Here is a 20690-nt window from a genome sequence, read left to right as displayed (position 1 = left end):
CCATAGCACCTTACTGCTTACGAATGAAATGTCCTAAATACTAAGGTCACAGATTTCTTTCAGTCAGATGAACTTGTTTTTCTCGGTGACAAAATCCAAATACTTTGCATAACTATGAGAAGCAATCCAGTCAAGAAAACCCCATTATATTTGATATAATTATACGGGTATTTATTTCTGCAGACAGAGTCAGCACCTTACAAAACAAGCATTATTTACAGTGATCCCTTTTCGCAATTATAAGAGAGGCTGTGCAACAGTGTGCAATATGTGTCCGCACAAAGGATAACCACCTCATTAGGTAGAAAAGTAAAACTTCGTTTCCCACCATCAGGCCTCATACAAAGCCTGGAGGAGCTGAAGATATTAGTGTCCGCCTCTCACAGTTACTCAGCCAGTCCTTATCGGAAAGATAACAAGCTATGTTGAATAGGGACAGATAAAATAATGCTGTATCACCTGTTCTTTAACTTACAACATGGAAAGAAACATTTCAGTGTCATAATACTTTTGTCACACGCCGTGACACACCCCTGGGAGAACAGAAGAGCAGGACACAGGAGGATACGGAAACTCCGGAATGCACCTGCATTTCTCTGACCACAGTCAAAGCTGGAGAGAGGCAGAGTGTACATCCAAACAAAAAATAAACAAAAGTCTTTTAAGTCCTCACCCTGCACCCTTACGGGTACCAGGCTAAAAATAATAAACTAAAAAAAAGAAGAAAAGAAACAGGGCTTGCGACTCGCATAGCTTTTTCAGCCCTCTTGTGTCTGGTCTCTCTCTCCTCTCCTGCATGTTCCTGGTCTCAGCCACACACTGTGCAAAGGAGCACTCTTGGACTGATTAGTACAGCCGTCCAGGTGTGTGTGCGCCTAGTTAAGCAGTAAGCGTGGTCCTCGGATTGCCCAACCACCACAACTTTTTCCCCAGATACCTGATATTTCTCCAGTTTTAGACATTTTCAGGTTGCTCTAAGCCTCTTGCTATTCACTTGGCAGAAATACCCTTCAGATCACTTGGACTTCAAAGTTCATGTAAGGTACTTTAACCTCAACACATATTGTATATTGCAACAATCTACCATTTCTCTCTGAAATGTAAGGATTCAATGACTGGAGCTCTTCCTACATTCTGAGCAGACAAATTGTCTGCAAACAGGCCATTCAGCCTAGCAATGCTCACCTTTTCCGACCACTAAAGTATACGTACTGCTTAGTTTGCCAAAAAGCTAAATAGTATCAAGCACCGTGTCAAGCCTGGTCTTGAGAACCCCCAGTGTTTCTGTCTCCACTATGTCCTGGCAAGCTATTCCACATAGTGACCACTCTCTGTGTGGAAAGATACTTCCCAATATCTGTGCATAATTTATCATTTTCCAGTTTCAATTATGCATGATTGTTCAGGTGGGCATTCAAAGAATCTGAACAACTGAAACTCTTGCCATACTAGGAGCATGACTGACTTTCCCTTGTATGAATTCTCTGGTGCTTCATCAAAGTACCGGACTGTGTGAAACTCTTCCTACACTGCGAGCAGTGGTAAAGGCATTTGGGAGCATTCGCCTGCATGAGTTGGTATGGGTGTTCCCCTGTATGAGTAACCAGGTGTAGGTTCAGATGATATAATCTGTTGAAACTCATCCCACACTGGGAGCAGTGGTACGGGCGTTCCCCTGTATGAGTTATCTGGTGTTGCTTCCAATAACTTAACTGAGTAAAGCTCTTCCCGCACTGGGAGCAGTGGTACGGGCGTTCCCCTGTATGAGTTCTCCAGTGTCGCTTCAAATCGTTTGACTGAGAGAAATCCTTCCCACACTGGGAACATTGGTATAGGTGTTCCTCTGTATGAGTTTGCTGGTGTATCTTCAGAAGACATGACTGAGAGAAACGTTTCCCACATTGGGAGCAGTGGAATAGGAATTCCCCTGTACGAACTTGTTGGTGTTGCTTCAACTGACCTACCTGACTAAAGCTCTTCCCACACTGGGAGCACTCGTAAGGGCGTTCCCCTGTATGAGTTCTGTAGTGTTGCCTCAACTGACCTACCTGACTAAAGCTCTTCCCACACTGGGAGCAGTGGTACGTGTGTTCCCCTGTATGAGTTCTCTGGTGTCCCTTCAAAGTACTTGACTGAAAGAAACCCTTCCCACACTGGGAACACTGGTATCGGCGTTCCCCTGAATGAGTTCTCTGGTGTCGGTTCAAAGTACTTGACTGAAAGAAACCCTTGCCACACTGGGAACACTTGTATCGGCGTTCCCCTGCATGAGTTATCTGGTGTTGTTTCAAATCACTTGACTGAAAGAAACGCTTCCCACAGTGGGCGCACAGGTATGTGTGTACCCTTGTATGAGTTATCTGGTGTTGCTTCAAATGATCTAACCGAGAGAAGCTCTTCCCACACTGGGAGCACTGGTATGGGCGTTCCCCTGTATGAGTTATCTGGTGTTGCTTCAAATGACTTAACCGAGTAAAACTCTTCCCACACTGAGAACACTGGTATGGGCGTTCCCCTGTATGAGTTCTCTGGTGTTGCTTCATAACACTTGGCCGAGAGAAACCCTTCCCACACTGGGAACATTGGTATCGGTGTTTCCCTGGATGAGGTTGCTGATGTTTCTTCAAAGAACTGAAGCCCTTCCCAGTGTGGGCCCCTGGAGTGCCTCTGTGGGACTGTGTTGAGGTGGGGAGTGTCTTAGGGGGGGTGGGGTGCTGATGTGTGCTGCTGGGAGGTTGCTGGGACCCCACAGTCCTGCTGGGCTCCTCTGGGTGAACCTTCTCAATGTGCTGGTGAAGATTCACTTCCTCTGTGTGAATGAATGGGCACTGGGAGCAGGCAAAGTCCTGAGACGACATCTCAACAGTTTGTCCTGAGGAGAGAGAAGGAGTGCAGGAGGTGAGAAGAATATAGATGGAAGCAGATGCTGATAAACATACCCATTCCTGCAAAAGTATAATACTGCATAAAATTGTAAAACTGCATCTTAACTCCTCATCTTAATTTCTTTCAAACAACCAGTCAACCACCTTCACTTGTGTATAAGACTCCCTCTGAGTTTCGCAGCCTGTGTAATCCATACCTGTGTTTTTGTTCCTGGGGGAGATGGCAGGAGAAATAAGGGAGGCTTCAGCACAGATCCTGTAAAAGACAAATGCACATTATTTAATGTAAGACAGATCGTAAGATGAAGAGACACAGTCTAGCTCATCATTCATTCTCACCCATTCTCTGATGCAACTGGTTTCTTCAACTGGGTCTTTCTCTTCCGGGTCACAACCTGACCCTTCTGTTTCAGTGATCCACTTCCTCTCTCTGACGAGATCTCGTGGCATCTCCCTGGACACATCACATCTTGACCTCTTTTAGAGGCCACGGGAGGAAGGAGTGATGACACAGAAACTGAACAATTGGCAATTTCTACCGGGTGAATCAGCACTCGAGGTTGTTTTAGTAGACAGGAAGTGACAAGAGTAGACAGGTCCTCCACTTCCTGATGTCCGTGTTCTGATTTTACTCCATTCATCTGCAATTTGTCAGTTTGGCCAACTTGGTAAGTTATATGTCCATCCCTCTGTTCATCCCTCTCTTTTTCTTCGTTCTTCCAGAGTCCCTCTTCATCTCTCACACCATCGTCTCCCTCAATTTTAACACTCCGCCTCTCCGTATCTTCCTCCTCCTTCTTGTCAGTTTGTATGTTGCTTGTCTCTGCGTAATCTGAACTGTCTGTCACATATTCAGACTTTATGGTGTCACCTGAAAAGTTCACGCACTGATTGAGTATGGATACTGATTGGCTGTAGGTGATTGTCCGCTTGGTAGTATCCACCACTCTTTGAGATGGAGGGCAAGACATGGAGGATAGTTTGCACTCCTCTATGGAGAGAATGAACAATGATGTTAAATGTTACAGAGGACAATTCATTCTCTACATAAAATGTAATATTGCCTTTTGTGATGGTTCACAATGTCAAGGGATAAAGGTACAGGCAGGGTGAAAATTAAGAAGACTTATGTCATATAGTCAAAAATGGATTCAGATTATAAACTGAGTGTTAGTGATCTATACCGGTGAAGACTTACTATTCATTTCCAACTGTCCAAGACTTCTGTGGTGCCTGAGTAGGGTCTTTAGCTGGTTTGTGTATGAAATAGACTGCACACAGATCTCCAGGACAGAGGGGGCATCACTGAGCCATGACACAGTCTGAAAGAGCAGGTGAGAGGAAGGGGGGAGGATGAGGATGAGGAGCTTCAGCCTTGTAACTTACATTACATTAATGACTTTTTAATGACACTCTTATCCAGAGCAACGTACAGTTAATTAGACTAAGCAGGAGACAGTCCTCCCCTGGAGCAATGCAGGGTTAAGCCTCTTATTGTTGCTACACTGGGGATTGAACCACCAACCTTGCATGTCACAGTCATGTACCTTAACCATGCTACAGGCGGCCTAAGGTAACTGTACCTTACTTCTGCAGTACATGTGCTAAGCTATAGCTTAATGCACAAGACAGAACGTCACTGATTACAAAAAAGTATAAAACTATTTACAGGCAAGTTCAGAGAATCTGCACGTTCATATAAATCATCATGGAAGTGTTACTGTATGTGACTTAACATTAAATGCTCTACTTTGCTGACAATTTGAAATCCTATATTTTATGACTGCAACCTTTTTTTTTTTTTTTTTTTTAACAGGATCATAAGATCATGCTTGATTCCATTTATATATCTGTCAGTATTTCATCATCATTGTGAATTTTTTTCTTTTCTTTTTCTCAAGCATGAATGGACCCATGCCAAAGAGATCAGGTATCTCCAGTGGATCCAGGTATGGCTGGGAACTGGTGTTCTGTGTCTCTACCTGTTTGAGGTCTGGTACCGGCAGCAACTGATGCAGTCTGTAAAGGAGATCCCACAACAGATCCTCTAGAGCTGGGTCAGTTTTTGAGCCAGAATCCTGGAGGCATGTAGAGAGAGTAGATGGAGAATAAGAGAGAGCGAGAGACAGTATTGTGCGTGCGATGAAAAAGCAGTGAAATTCAAAATGGATTTAAAAAATAGAAACCCAAAATGATACAAGTATGGTTAAAATGGGTGGGGGGTGTTTAATTGGGATAGAGCGTGCATATAACTGTGTATAAACAGGGTGTCGAGCGTGAGTACAGCAGAATAGAGTAGATCTCATTATCTTGTGTGCCTGCTGTCCTTATCAGGAGAGGATGGGAAAATAACAGATGCAGGCTGCCATATTGGCATTAGAGCAGTACCACTTTCCTGTCCACCCCCATGCCTCACTGTCCTCTCTTACCCCTCTCCCTCCCCTCCTCTTCCCTTCCTCTCCTCCTCCTCCTCCTCTCACCTGCAGCCCCAGAGTGAGCTCGGTCCTCTGACTGTCACTCAGCAGCTCTGGGAATGTCTCCATCACCAGAGACACAAACTCCTCCAGTTTCCCATAATGCAACATGTCTTGCTGCTGTAGAATTTGCCACATGGCTGCAGAGAGGAGTTGAAGTGGAGGAACCAGCAGGTGCAGGGAGGAGACAGGGAGAGAGGGCTCTACCAAAAGAGAACAGGATACACTTAACACTAGCATGACTGTGAGGTAGGCTGTGAAACACTTCAACAAGACTGTGAGTAAACTATACAGCCAACACTGGTTAATTCATAGATGAATACCTACCTGGCTATAAAGTATTGCTTCCAGGCTACAAAAACAAATCCTATGTCCAATTCCAAATGATGCAACTTAACTTTCATTTTTACTTAAATGTGCTTGCATTTTCTTTTTACATCGTGGTGTTGAGGGGGGAAAAATAAGAAATTTATCTCGGGGGAGACTATTCTGAATTCTCTGTACACAATTGCATACAAATTGACTGAAAGCCACTGTTTGAGACCACACTTCAACAGTTTGTCCTGAGGACAAACTGCGTCGGAGATATGAAGCTTATCGGAAACAGATGCTGATTAACACAAACATTCCTTCAAGAGTACTAATGTATAAATCTATACTGAATCTTAATCTCCTTCAGCACAACCAATCAACCATCTCCACCTGTGTAATAGACTCCCTCAGACGTATGGCTAAGATTACCTGTGTGATCCGCATCCTGTTTGACTGTATTCTGTACTAATTTCTCAGTTTGGGCAACTTCATGACTTCTATATCCCTTCTTATACTTGTGTATAAGACTCCTGTGCAACCTGTGTGATCCGTACCTGTGTTTTTGTTCCTAGGGGAGATGGCAGGAGAAATAAGGGAGGCTTCAGCACAGATCCTGTAAAAGACAGATAAATGCACATTATTTAATGTAAGACAGATAGTAAGATGAAGAGACACAGTCTAGCTCATCATTCATTCTCACCCATTCTCTGATGCAACTGGTTTCTTCAACTGGGTCTTTCTCTTCCAGGTCACAACCTGACCGTCCTGTGTCAGTGATCCATTTCCTCTCCGTGACAAGATCTCATGGCATCTCCATGGACACATCACACCTTGACCTCTTTTAGAGGCCACGGGAGGAAGAAGTGATGACACAGAAACTGAACAATTGGCAATTTCTACCCGGTGAATCAGCACTCGAGGTTGTTTTAGTAGACAGGAAGTGACCAGAGTAGACAGCTCCTCCCCGTCCTGATGTCCGTGTTCTGATTTTAATCCGTTCATCTGCAATTTGTCAGTTTGGCCAACTTGGTAAGTTATATGTCCATCCCTCTGCTCATCCTGCTTTTTGTCTTCCTCCTTAGAGAGTTCCTCTTCACCTTTCACATCATTCACTGTCTCCATTTTCACACTCTGCCTCTCCCCATCTTCCACCTCCTCCTTCATGTTGGTTAGTATGTCTTTTTGCCCTCTGCTCATTAAATATCCATTTGTCCTCTCTTCTATATAATCACATCTGTTCAAACTTGATCTTGGCTCTACCTCTGTGAAATCCGAGCTGTCCAACATAGATTCAGCCTTTTTGTCTTCACCAGGAGAGTTGGGGCTTGAACATGTCATGCAGTCTGTTGCAAATTTTGATTGACTGTTGGTGTTTGTCAGCTTGGTAAAATCCACCATTCTTTGTGAGGGAGGGTGAGATATAGAGGACAACTTGCACTCCTCTATGGATGGAAGTGTTGCTGCAACTAGAGAATGAACAGAATGATTTTTCATGGTGCAGATGACAATTAATCTATGCAATGTGCACAACTGGCTTTTGAGATGGTTCAAAAGATAAATGCACAGCTGTGGCTTAAATGAGGTGTGGACTGAGCATTTCAAACAGTCAGTGATGGATTCCAATTTCTAACTGAGTGGGAGTAGATTATATGTGTGCTCAGATAAAGGCATACCATTCATGTCCAACTGACCAATACTTCTGTGGTGCCTGAGAAGGGTCTTCAGCTGGTCTGTGTACAAAACAGTCTGCACACAGACCTCCAGGACAGAGGGGGCAGCACTGAGCCAGCACACTGTCTAAAGGAGAAACACAGGTTCAAACATGTAACTGTTTGTACCATATTTCTGCACAACAAGCTGTGCTATAGCTGAATGCACAAGACAGGTGCTCACAGACAGCAATACATATGCAATGTAAAACCATTTACAGGAGAGCTTATGGATTGTGTTTGTTCATAAAGATCACAGAGATGATACACATTAAATGCTCATACAAAAAATGTCTCCACATTTTCAGAACCAAATAAATTCTTGACTGTGGACATTTTACAGTATCATAAGGTCCAGGTACGGCTTGGTACTGATGTTTGGTCTCAGTACCTGTTTGAGGTCTGGTACCAGCAGCAGCTGATTCAGTCTGGACAGAAACTCCCACAACAGAATCTCTAGAGCTGGGTCAGTTTTGGAACCAAACTCTGCTGGGGACATGTACTGCGAGAGGGGGAAAGAAAGAAAGGATATGAAAAGGAGAGATGAAACAAGTGTGGGGGGAGGGGGGTGTTTGGGTCAATATGGTTATAATTTAGAGGGGTCTATAATGTGGTACAGTGCAGGAAACTGTGTCTACTGGTTGTAACGTTTGAGTACAGGGGAGTAGAGTCGATCTTACTACCCAGTAGGGGGTCTGAAATGAACTGAGCAATAGCACCTGTCATGGGCAAAGCGCTAAATGATTTTACAGCCTCACCCCCCTCTATTAACCCCCCCTCCCTCTCCTCCTCCTCCTCATCCTCATCCTCCCCCCTTCCTCTCACCTGCAGCCCCAGAGTGAGCTCGGTCCTCTGGCTCTCACTCAGCAGCTCTGGGAATGTCTCCATCACCAGAGACACAAACTCCTCCAGTTTCCCATAATGCAACATGTCTTGCTGCTGTAGAATTTGCCACATAGCTGCAGAGAGGAGATGTAGTGGAGGAACCAGCAGGTGCAGGGAGGAGACAGGGAGAGAGGGCTCTACCAAAAGATTGATGACAGAGGAAATAAGACATCAAACAACTCAAAAATAAATTCAGATTGTAAGCTTTTATTAAAGCATGGCCTCCAGACGAATCATGCCTTCCACACAGGACACTCTGCACACGGGTCGGCGATTACGAAATAAATCATTTAAACAAATAAATGTTAGCCTAGCAGTATAAGTGAGTTAAAAAGCATCAAAAGCATCGAGTGGCTAAAGCAGCATGTTCGACTCAATCGCTCCAGGAGGCCTCGACTCAGCAGAGAGCAGAGACCATGCTGACGCCTTGCCGTGATCCCAGACCTCGGCGACAACAACAGGGCCACATTGGCTCAGGCAGTAAGAGCAGTCGTCTGGCAGTCGGAAAGTCGCCGGTTCGATCCTGCCCGGTGTGTGTTGAAGTGTGTGGCAGACAAGCTGGTGGAGGAATCTCTGGGCAAACGCTGGCGACCTAGCTCGCCATCCTAACCAGTCGGCATTAGTGCGGCTTGGACCAACACCTCCCCCTTGTCCTCTGGGCATATTGGACAGGCGTGCAGGAGTCCATTCAGGGCACGCCAGCAGGTTTCTTGTTTGGCAGAGAGCTGCAGACACCCATGGACCTGGTGGCCGGGGGCAGCTGCATGAGCGCTTACGGGTCGCCCAGGACTGTGTTTTGGACTCTAGGGCTGTTTGGGACGGTAGGCCCCTCGGGTGGGGGCAATGTAGCATCTGTCAAACATCCATCCATCCAGGGGGGCTGGAGCCTATCCCAGCATACATTGGCCGAAAGGCAGGAATACACCCTGGACAGGTCGCCGGTCCATCACAGGGCACACACACCACTCACTCACACACTCATACCCACGGGCAATTTAGACTCTCCAATCAGCCTAACCTGCATGTCTTTGGACTGTGGGAGGAAACCCACGTGACATGAACCTGCAAACTCCGCACAGAGAGGCCCCGGCCGACGGGGATTAGAACCCAGGACCTTGTTGCTGTCAGGCGGCAGTGCTACCGACTACCGTGCCGCCCATCCGTCAAACAATGTGCATTTAAGACCTGTCACATCCATAATCCACAATGGCGTTACATCCATAACGCTGGTATCTCCTCATAAAAATCAAGACAAAAATATAAATATTTTCAAAATGTATATTTTTATGTTCAACCAAGCCTTCTACATTACATGGATATCACACTTTCGACATTAAAATTCAGAGTTTTTATTAAGTGTATAATCTTTTTGTATCACGTCGATACAGCAAGTTCTTCTGGTTTAACAATATTTTTTTCCCCTAAGCCAAGTGGGTGCAATGATAATATACATTAACATTTTTCATCATGCAAGAAGAGTAATGTTTCTGTGGGATTTTGTTTGTCACTTTTGTCCAAATGTCACATCTATAACGCTGGAATTATCTGTATCCCAATTTTTTGGATCAGGATCTGAAATACTCGGCCCAGGATATCTTACATTCAGGTTGTCTGACGAGCGATACTAAAACCTCTTTGCATTTGAATGGATCACTATGGAATTGGGGGTGGCCCTAGATTCAGCTGAAAATTACCCTCATACAGTATGGGGCACATTTGTTGGCAAAATGGTGTGGAGCACGCGACACGGCTTCAATCAGAGCAAAAGTAAATACAGTTGGTTACGAGAAGTTCAGCGCGATTAGGGAGGAGATTATGAAGAAAAATCAATTGAAGCCAGCGATTGGACCTGCTGCGCATTTACCTTTTCAAAAACAGAACCGCAAAGATTTAAAGACCAGAGATTTATTTATTGAAAACTTTACAAGTCACTTGAACAGCTATGAGAAGATGCGTTATACTCAACGCTGATGAATACGCTCATAGCTTTCGACACTCGATTAATAAAGGCATAGATACTCACCTCCAAATTCACTCTCTGCAATGCTCAGCCTTTCCATCATCGAAATATTTTATCATTGTTTTCAAGCGTAGATAGCATGGTTAGCAAGGCTAATTCGCTAGTAAGCACGGTGAAGCGCAGTGAAAGCGAAGGCTCGTAGCAGGTTACCGCGACAACGCTCCCTGATGACGTCACCCTAAAAGTCCATGTTTTAAAAAAACACCGACACCGACATACGTGCGCAAGAACCCTAAACTCAATTTTCTTTCGGTTTAATTTTTCCTCTTCTTTTCCCTTTCTTCCCTCCTATTGCTCCCCAGCCCCTGCCCAGCACAAAAGCATACATATCAGGTTGTCTCTGGGCTTCTCTTGTTCCCATAGCACCTTACTGCACTCTTACTCATAAAATGTCCTAAATACTAAGGTCACAGATTTCTTTCCGTCAGATTAACTTGTTTTTCTGTGACAAAATCCAAATACTTTGCATAATCATGAGAAGCAATCCAGTCAAGAAAACCCTTCAGATTTGATGTAATTATAAGGGTATTTATTTCTGCAGTAAGAGAACACCTGTCAACAGAGTCAAAAGCTTACAAAACAAGCATTTTTTTACTGATCCTTTATCACCATTATAAGAGAGGCTTGTGCAACAGTGTACAAGGTGTTACCACAAATGACAACCACCTCATTAGGTAGAAAAGTAAAGCTTTGTTTCCCACTATAAAGTCACATAATTTTTTGCACAAAGCCTGGAGGAGTTGAAGATATTAGTGTCCGCCTTTACTCAGCCAGTCTTTATCGGAAAGAAGAGAACGAGCTATGTTGAATAGGGACAGATAAAATAATGCTGCATAACCTGTCAAATAAAATGTACTTACAATATTTTAACACTTCAGTATTATAATACTTGTGTCACACACTGTGGAGAACAGAAGAGCAGGACACAGGAAGATACGGAAATTCCGGAATGCACGCAGTGGAGGAAGGGAAAATGCACATTCACACAAAATAAACAAAAGTCTTAAGTCCTCACCCTGAACCCTCACGGGTACTGGGCTAAACAAACGCGATGAAAATAACCAGACCCTCATATCCTTTCAGCTGGCTTGCGACTCGCAGCTTTTCAGCCCTCATGTCTGATCTCTCTCCTCTCCCGCGTGTTCCCCGTCTCAGCCGCCTACTGTGGAGAGGAGCACACTTAACTCCTGGACTGATTCGTAAAGCCGTTCCAGGTGTGTGGTGGTCCTCGGATTGCCCTGCCTCTACCCGCCACAACTTTGTTTCCAGATACCTGATATTTCTCCAGTTTTAGACATTTTAAGGTTGCTCTTAGCCTCTTGCTATTCACTTAACTTCAATACCAAAATAACCTTCAGATCACTTTTTGCCACTTGGGAATTTTGCATTTCAAAGTTCATGTAAGGTACTTTTTTTTAACAGCACATATTGTATATTGCAATATTGTACCATTTCTCTCTGAAATGTAAGGATTCAATGACTGGAGCTCTTCCTACACTGTGAGCAGAGGAATAGTTAACATAACATAATGGTGAGAACAGGCCATTCAGCCCAGCAATGCTTGCCTACCACTAAAGTATGCCTACTGCTTAGTCTGCCAAAAAGCTCAATAGTATCAAGCATCCTATCAAGCCTGGTCTTGAAACGCCCAGTGTTTCTGTTTCCACTATGTCCTGGCAAGCTAATCCACACAGTGACCACTCTCTGTGTGGGAAAATACTTCCCAATATCTGTGCAGAATTGACCATTTTCTAGTTTCAATGATGCATGGTTTTTCAGGTGGGCATTCAAATAATCTGAAACACTGAAACTCTTACCATACTAGGAGCAGTACTGACTTTCCCTTGCATGAACTTTCTGGTGTTGGTTCAAATGACTTAAATTAGTATAGTTCTTCCCACATTGGGAACATTGGAATGGGCGTTCCCCTGTATGAGTCATCTCGTGTTGCTTCCAATGACTTAAATTAGTAAAGCTCTTCCCACACTGGGAACATTGGTATGGGTATTCCCCTGTATGAGTTATCTTGTGTTGCTTCAAAACATTTAACTGAGTAAAGGTCTTCCCGCACTGGGAGCAATGGTATGGGCGTTCACCTGTATGAGTTCTCTTGTGTCGCTTCAAATCACTTGACTGAATGAAACCCTTTCCACACTGGGAACATTGGTATCGGCGTTTCCCTGTATGATTCATCTGGTGTTGCTTCAAATGACTTAACTGGGTAAAGCTCTTTCCACACTGGGAGCACTGGTATGGATATTCCCCTGTATGAGTTACCTGGTGTGTCTTCAAATGATTTAACTGGATAAAGCTCTTTCCACACTGGGAGCAGTGGTACGGGCGTTCCCCTGTATGGGTTCTCTTGTGTTGCTTCAATTCACTTGACTGAATGAAACCCTTTCCACACTGGGAACATTGGTATCGGCGTTTCCCTGTATGAGTCATCTGGTGTTGCTTCAAATGACTTAAATAAGTATAGCTCTTCCTACACTGGGAACATTGGTATGGGCGTTCCCCTGTATGAATTCTCTGGTGTTGCTTCAAATGACTTAATTGAAGATAGCTCTTCCTACACTGGGAACATTGGTATGGGCGTTCCCCTGTATGAGTCATCTGGTGTTGCTTCAAATGACTTAAATTAGTATAGCTCTTCCCACACTGGGAGCACTGGTATGGGCGTTCCCCTGTATGCGTTCGCTGGTGTTGCTTCAAATGATCTAACCGAGTGAAGCTCTTCCCACAGTAGGAGCACTGGTATGGGCGTTTCCCTGTATGAGTTATCTGGTGTTGCTTCCAAACACTTGGCCGAGAGAACCCCTTCCCACACTGGGAACATTGGTATCGGTCTTTCCCTGGATGAGGTTGCTGATGTTGTTGGGACCCCACAGTCCTGCTGAGCTCCTCTGGGTGAACCTTCTCAATGTGCTGGTGAAGATTCACTTCCTCTGTGTCAACGAATGGGCACTGGGAGCAGGCAAAGACCTGAGACGATATTTGTCCTGAGGAGAGAGAAGGAGTGCAGGAGGTGAGAAGAATATAGATGGAAGCAGATGCTGATAAACATACCCATTCCTGCAAAAGTATAATATTGCATAAAATTGTAAAACTGCATCTTAACTAAAAGGCTACACTTAAAGTGGGCCAACACTGTTCAACACTTCCTGTAACCGTTCAGAAATCAATTAGTGTAGGCTAATCAGGAACACCGTTTGGTAAGTCATAGTGTCAGTCTTAACAGACTTAGTTTATTGCAAATATTCTCAAACACAATAAATCACATGCAAGTCCAGAATCCATAAAATAACAACTTGCCAGACACGCCTTCATGGGTATTTGATGGTTCACTGTTAAGTTTTATATAGTTGAAAGAGTGTCGGGATTTCCACCCATCTGTTTATTGCGAGCCAAGGCAGCCGCTTTCATTCATTCATTGAATGTGCGCTGTACTGTAAATACATGGAAACCTTATTGCGTAGCCAAGTAGCCTAAATTTAGTTCATTTTTAATTTTGCTTGATTTACTTTTTATTAAATTCGTAGGCTGGAATGCCTCACGGCAACAATTGTGTTTAAATGTATACTGCTTCAGCCATTGGCAAGCTACTTAGAAGGGGGCGGCAAGCGACTGGTAGCTTGAGAGCAACGTGTTGGAGACCCATGGTGTAGGACAACGACTTTTCATTGGCAACAATATTAAACCAACCAACAATATAAAATATTAAGAAGAGCTCTTTTATTTCATTGAGTTAAATCAAAACAATGTCTTCTAGTGCTCATGGACTGATAGCCCTACTGGTAGGCAATATTACCCCGGCTTGTATTTGGGGGCCGGCCTTTATTTGTCCGAATCGGCCATGCCGATTGTATCCGAGGCCCGGCTTCAAAAAGAATCCCGGACACAATTTGAGGATTTACTGGAAGACTCCCTCTGAGTTTCGCAACCTGTGTAATCCATACCTGTGTTTTTGTTCCTGGGGGAGATGGCAGGAGAAATAAGGGAGGCTTCAGCACAGATCCTGTAAGACAGATAAATGCACATTATTTAATATAAGACAGATAGTAAGATGAAGAGACACAGTCTAGCTCATCATTCATTCTCACCCATTCTCTGATGCAACTGGTTTCTTCAACTGGGTCGTTCTCTTCCGGGTCACAACCTGACCCTCCTGTGTCAGTGATCCATTTCCTCTCAGTGACGAGATCTCATGGCATCTCCATGGACACATAACTCCTTGACCTCTTTTAGAGGCCACAGGAGGAAGAAGTGATGACACAGAAACTGAACAATTGGCAATTTCTACCCGGTGAATCAGCACTCGAGGTTGTTTTAGTAGACAGGAAGTGACCAGAGTAGACAGGTCCTCCCCTTCCTGATGTCCATGTTCTGATTTTACTCCGCTCATCCGAAATTTGTCAGTTTGGCCAACTTGGTAAGTTATATGTCCATCCCTCTGTTCATCCCTCTCTTTTTCTTCCTTCTTCCAGAGTCCCTCTTCATCTCTCACACCATCGTCTCCCTCAATTTTAACACTCCGCTTCTCCGTATCTTCCTCCTCCTCCTTCATGTCAGTTTGTATGTCGCTTGACTCTGCGTAATCTGAACTGTCTGTCACATATTCAGACTTTATGGTGTCACCTGAAAAGTTCATGCACTGATTGAGTATGGATACTGATTGGCTGTTGGTGATTGTCCGCTTGGTAGTATCCACCACTCTTTGAGATGAAGGGCAAGACATGGAGGATAGTTTGCACTCCTCTATGGAGGCTAGTGTTGCTGTGTGAGAGAATGAATAATGATGTTAAATGTTACAGAGGACAATTAATTCTCTACACAAAATGTAATATTGCCTTTGTGATGGTTCACAATGTCAAGGGATAAAGGTACAGGCAGGTTGAAAATGAAGTATGACTTAGGTCATATAGTCAAAAATGGATTCAGATTATTGAGTGGTAGTGATCTATACCGGTGAAGACTTACTATTCATTTCCAACTGTCCAAGACTTCTGTGGTGCCTGAGTAGGGTCTTCAGCTGGTTTGCATATGAAAGAGACTGCACGAAGACCTCCAGGACAGAGGGGGCAGCACTGAGCCAGGAGACAGTCTGAAAGAGATGCAGCTTCAGCCATGTAACTTACATTACATTACATTAATGACTTTTTAATGACACTCTTATCCAGAGCGACGTACAGTTAATTAGACTAAGCAGGAGACAGTCCTACCCTGGAGCAATGCAGGGTTAAGCCTCTTATTGTTGCTACACTGGGGATCGAACCACCAACTTTGCATGTCACAGTCATGTACCTTAACCATGCTACAGGCGGCCCAAGGTAACTGTACCTTACTTCTGCAGTACATGTGCTTTGCTATAGCTTAATGCACAAGACAGAACGTCACTGATTACAAAAAAGTATAAAACTATTTACAGGCAAGTTAATAGAATGTGCACGTTCATACAAATCATAATGCAAGTGTTATTGTATGTGACTTCACATGAAATGCTCTACTTTGCTGACAATTTGAAACCCTGTATTTTGTGACTGCAACCTTTTTTTTAAAAAAACAGGATCATAAGATCATGCTTGATTCGATTGATATATCTGTCAATATTTCATCATCATTGTGATTTTTATTTAAAATTTTATTTTTATTTTTTTTCTGAAACATGAATGGACCCATGCCAAAGAGATCAGGTATCTTAAGTGGATCCAGGTATGGCTGGGTACTGGTGTTCTGCGTCTCTACCTGTTTTAGGTCTGGTACCGGCAGCAACTGATCCAGCCTGTAAAGGAGATCCCACAACAGATCCTCCAGAGCTGGGTCAGTTTTGGAGCCAGACTCCTGGAGGCATGAATAGAGAGTAGATGGACAATAAGAGAGAGTGAGAGACAGTATTATGTGTGCGATGAAAAAGCAGTGAAATTCAAAATGGATTTAAAAAATAGAAACCCAAAATGATACAAGTATGGCTAAAATGGGTGGGGGGTGTTTAATTGGGATAGAGCGTGCATATAACTGTGTATAAACAGGGTGTCGAGCGTGAGTACAGCAGAATAGAGTAGATCTCATTATCTTGTGTGCCTGCTGTCCTTATCAGGAGAGGATGGGAAAATAACAGAGATGCAGGCTGCCATATTGGCATTAGAGCAGTACCACTTTCCTGTCCACCCCCATGCCTCACTGTCCTCTCTTACCCCTCTCCCTCCCCTCCTCTTCCCTTCCTCTCCTCCTCCTCGTCCTCCTCTCACCTGCAGCCCCAGAGTGAGCTCGGTCCTCTGGCTCTCACTCAGCAGCTCTGGGAATGTCTCCATCACCAGAGACACAAACTCCTCCAGTTTCCCATAATGCAACATGTCTTGCTGCTGTAGAATTTGCCACATAGCTGCTGAGAGGAGTTGCAGTGGAGGAACCAGCAGGTGCAGGGAGGAGACAGGGAGAGAGGGCTCTACCAAAAGAGAACAGGATACACTTAACACTAGCATGACTGTGAGGTAGGCTGTGAAACACTTCAACAAGACTGTGAGTAAACTATACAGCCAACACTGGTTAATTCATAGATGAATACCTACCTGGCTATAAAGTATTGCTTCCAGGCTACAAAAACAAATCCTATGTCCAATTCCAAATGATGCAACTTAACTTTCATTTTTACTTAAATGTGCTTGCATTTTCTTTTTACATCGTGGTGTTGAGGGGGGAAAAATAAGAAATTTATCTCGGGGGAGACTATTCTGAATTCTCTGTACACAATTGAGAGTACTAATGTATAAATCTATACTGAATCTTAATCTCCTTCAGCACAACCAATCAACCATCTCCACCTGTGTAATAGACTCCCTCAGACATATGGCTAAGATTACCTGTGTGATCCGCATCCTGTTTGACTGTATTCTGTACTAATTTCTCAGTTTGGGCAACTTCATGACTTCTATATCCCTTCTTATACTTGTGTATAAGACTCCTGTGCAACCTGTGTGATCCGTACCTGTGTTTTTGTTCCTAGGGGAGATGGCAGGAGAAATAAGGGAGGCTTCAGCACAGATCCTGTAAAAGACAGATCAATGCACATTATTTAATGTAAGACAGATCGTAAGATGAAGAGACACAGTCTAGCTCATCATTCATTCTCACCCATTCTCTGATGCAACTGGTTTCTTCAACTGGGTCTTTCTCTTCCAGGTCACAACCTGACCGTTCTGTGTCAGTGATCCACTTCCTCTCCGTGACGAGATCTCATGGCATCTCCATGGACACATCACACCTTGACCTCTTTTAGAGGCCACGGGAGGAAGAAGTGATGACACAGAAACTGAACAATTGGCAATTTCTACCCGGTGAATCAGCACTCGAGGTTGTTTTAGTAGACAGGAAGTGACCAGAGTAGACAGCTCCTCCCCGTCCTGATGTCCGTGTTCTGATTTTAATCCGTTCATCTGCAATTTGTCAGTTTGGCCAACTTGGTAAGTTATATGTCCATCCCTCTGCTCATCCTGCTTTTTGTCTTCCTCCTTAGAGAGTTCCTCTTCACCTTTCACATCATTCACTGTCTCCATTTTCACACTCTGCCTCTCCCCATCTTCCACCTCCTCCTTCATGTTGGTTAGTATGTCTTTTTGCCCTCTGCTCATTAAATATCCATTTGTCCTCTCTTCTATATAATCACATCTGTTCAAACTTGATCTTGGCTCTACCTCTGTGAAATCCGAGCTGTCCAACATAGATTCAGCCTTTTTGTCTTCACCAGGAGAGTTGGGGCTTGAACATGTCATGCAGTCAGTTGCAAATTTTGATTGACTGTTGGTGTTTGTCAGCTTGGTAAAATCCACCATTCTTTGTGAGGGAGGGTGAGATATAGAGGACAACTTGCACTCCTCTATGGATGGAAGTGTTGCTGCAACTAGAGAATGAACAGAATGATTTTTCATGGTGCAGATGACAATTAATCTATGCAATGTGCACAACTGGCTTTTGAGATGGTTCAAAAGATAAATGCACAGCTGTGGCTTAAATGAGGTGTGGACTGAGCATTTCAAACAGTCAGTGATGGATTCCAATTTCTAACTGAGTGGGAGTAGATTATATGTGTGCTCAGATAAAGGCATACCATTCATGTCCAACTGACCAATACTTCTGTGGTGCCTGAGAAGGGTCTTCAGCTGGTCTGTGTACAAAACAGTCTGCACACAGACCTCCAGGACAGAGGGGGCAGCACTGAGCCAGCACACTGTCTAAAGGAGAGACACAGGTTCAAACATGTAACTGTTTGTACCATATTTCTGCACAACAAGCTGTGCTATAGCTGAATGCACAAGACAGGTGCTCACAGACAGCAATACATATGCAATGTAAAACCATTTACAGGAGAGCTTATGGATTGTGTTTGTTCATAAAGATCACAGAGATGATACACATTAAATGCTCATACGAAAAATGTCTCCACATTTTCAGAACCAAATAAATTCTTGACTGTGGACATTTTACAGTATCATAAGGTCCAGGTACGGCTTGGTACTGATGTTCGGTCTCAGTACCTGTTTGAGGTCTGGTACCAGCAGCAGCTGATTCAGTCTGGACAGAAACTCCCACAACAGAATCTCTAGAGCTGGGTCAGTTTTGGAACCAAACTCTGCTGGGGACATGTACTGAGAGAGGGGGAAAGAAAGAAAGGATATGAAAAGGAGAGATGAAACAAGTGTGTGGGGGGGGGGGGGTGTTTGGGTCAATATGGTTATAATTTAGAGGGGTCTATAATGTGGTACAGTGCAGGAAACTGTGTCTACTGGTTGTAACGTTTGAGTACAGGGGAGTAGAGTCGATCTTACTACCCAGTAGGGGGTCTGAAATGAACTGAGCAGTAGCACCTGTCATGGGCAAAGCGCTAAATGATTTTACAGCCTCACCCCCCTCTATTAACCCCCCTCCCTCTCCTCCTCCTCCTCCTCATCCTCATCCTCCCCCCTTCCTCTCACCTGCAGCCCCAGAGTGAGCTCGGTCCTCTGGCTCTCACTCAGCAGCTCTGGGAATGTCTCCATCACCAGACACACAAACTCCTCCAGTTTCCCATAATGCAACATGTCTTGCTGCTGTAGAATTTGCCACATAGCTGCAGAGAGGAGTTGTAGTGGAGGAACCAGCAGGTGCAGGGAGGAGACAGGGAGAGAGGGCTCTACCAAAAGATTGATGACAGAGGAAATAAGACATCAAACAACTCAAAAATAAATTCAGATTGTAAGCTTTTATTAAAGCATGGCCTCCAGACGAATCGTTCATGCCTTCCACACAGGACACCCTGCACACGGGTCGGCGATTACGAAATAAATCATTTAAACAAATAAATGTTAGCCTAGCAGTATAAGTGAGTTAAAAAGCATCAAAAGCATCGAGTGGCTAAAGCAGCATGTTCGACTCAATCGCTCCATGAGGCCTCGACTCAGCAGAGAGCAGAGACCATGCTGACGCCTTGCCGTGATCCCAGACCTCGGCGACAACAACAGGGCCACGTTGGCTCAGGTAGTAAGAGCAGTCGTCTGGCAGTCGGAAAGTCGCCGGTTCGATCCTGCCCGGTGTGTGTTGAAGTGTGTGGCAGACAAGCTGGTGGAGGAAACGACCTAGCTCGCCATCCTAACCAGTCGGCATTAGTGCGGCTTGGACCAACACCTCCCCCTTGTCCTCTGGGCATATTGGACAGGCGTGCAGGAGTCCATTCAGGGCACGCCAGCAGGTTTCTTGTTTGGCAGAGAGCTGCAGACACCCATGGACCTGGTGGCCGGGGGCAGCTGCATGAGCGCTTACGGGTCGCCCAGGACTGTGTTTTGGACTCTAGGGCCGTTTGGGACGGTAGGCCCCTCGGGTGGGGGCAATGTAGCATCTGTCAAACATCCATCCATCCAGGGGGGCTGGAGCCTATCCCAGCATACATTGGCCGAAAGGCAGGAATACACCCTGGACAGGTCGCCGGTCCATCACAGGGCACACACACCACTCACTCACACACTCATACCCACGGGCAATTTAGACTCTCCAATCAGCCTAACCTGCATGTCTTTGGACTGTGGGAGGAAACCCACGTGACATGAACCTGCAAACTCCGCACAGAGAGGCCCCGGCCGACGGGGATTAGAACCCAGCACCTTGTTGCTGTCAGGCGGCAGTGCTACCGACTACCGTGCCGCCCATCCGTCAAACAATGTGCATTTAAGACCTGTCACATCCATAATCCACAATGGCGTTACATCCATAACGCTGGTATCTCCTCATAAAAATCAAGACAAAAATATAAATATTTTCAAAATGTATATTTTTATGTTCAACCAAGCCTTCTACATTACATGGATATCACACTTTCGACATTCAAATTCAGAGTTTTTATTAAGTGTATAATCTTTTTGTATCACGTCGATACAGCAAG

General features: G+C 44.6%; 3 protein-coding genes across 3 annotated transcripts; all 3 read right to left on the bottom strand.

Annotated features, from left to right (window-relative positions):
* Positions 1-183: 183 nt before the first annotated feature.
* LOC133129585 (uncharacterized) lies at positions 184-10425 on the bottom strand. The gene is made up of 11 exons (XM_061243775.1): positions 10289-10425; positions 8206-8402; positions 7345-7468; positions 6372-7137; positions 6226-6284; positions 5366-5562; positions 4868-4963; positions 4084-4207; positions 3225-3876; positions 3083-3141; positions 184-2872 (listed from the first exon to the last, which is right to left on the bottom strand). The coding sequence occupies exons 1-11, from the start codon at positions 10326-10328 to the stop codon at positions 1449-1451; spliced, it is 3738 nt and encodes a 1245-aa protein (XP_061099759.1). The 5' UTR covers positions 10329-10425; the 3' UTR covers positions 184-1448.
* A 289-nt stretch (positions 10426-10714) lies between these two features.
* Positions 10715-14809, bottom strand: LOC133129593 (zinc finger protein 883-like). The gene is made up of 3 exons (XM_061243786.1): positions 14386-14809; positions 14242-14300; positions 10715-13284 (listed from the first exon to the last, which is right to left on the bottom strand). Exons 1-3 carry the CDS (start codon positions 14685-14687, stop codon positions 12107-12109), a joined length of 1539 nt encoding a protein of 512 aa, XP_061099770.1. The 5' UTR covers positions 14688-14809; the 3' UTR covers positions 10715-12106.
* LOC133128193 (uncharacterized) lies at positions 14740-19356 on the bottom strand. Its single transcript, XM_061241535.1, has 10 exons — positions 19252-19356; positions 18814-18924; positions 18387-18510; positions 17414-18179; positions 17268-17326; positions 16531-16727; positions 16028-16123; positions 15263-15386; positions 14792-15058; positions 14740-14759 (listed from the first exon to the last, which is right to left on the bottom strand). Exons 1-10 carry the CDS (start codon positions 19354-19356, stop codon positions 14740-14742), a joined length of 1869 nt encoding a protein of 622 aa, XP_061097519.1.
* Between the last annotated feature and the right edge of the window lie 1334 nt (positions 19357-20690).

This window comes from Conger conger, chromosome 5 (assembly GCF_963514075.1).
Source record: "Conger conger chromosome 5, fConCon1.1, whole genome shotgun sequence".
NCBI lineage: Eukaryota > Metazoa > Chordata > Actinopteri > Anguilliformes > Congridae > Conger > Conger conger.
Note: the sequence above shows the minus strand (reverse complement) of the source record. Positions and strands in the feature narration are given on the sequence as shown.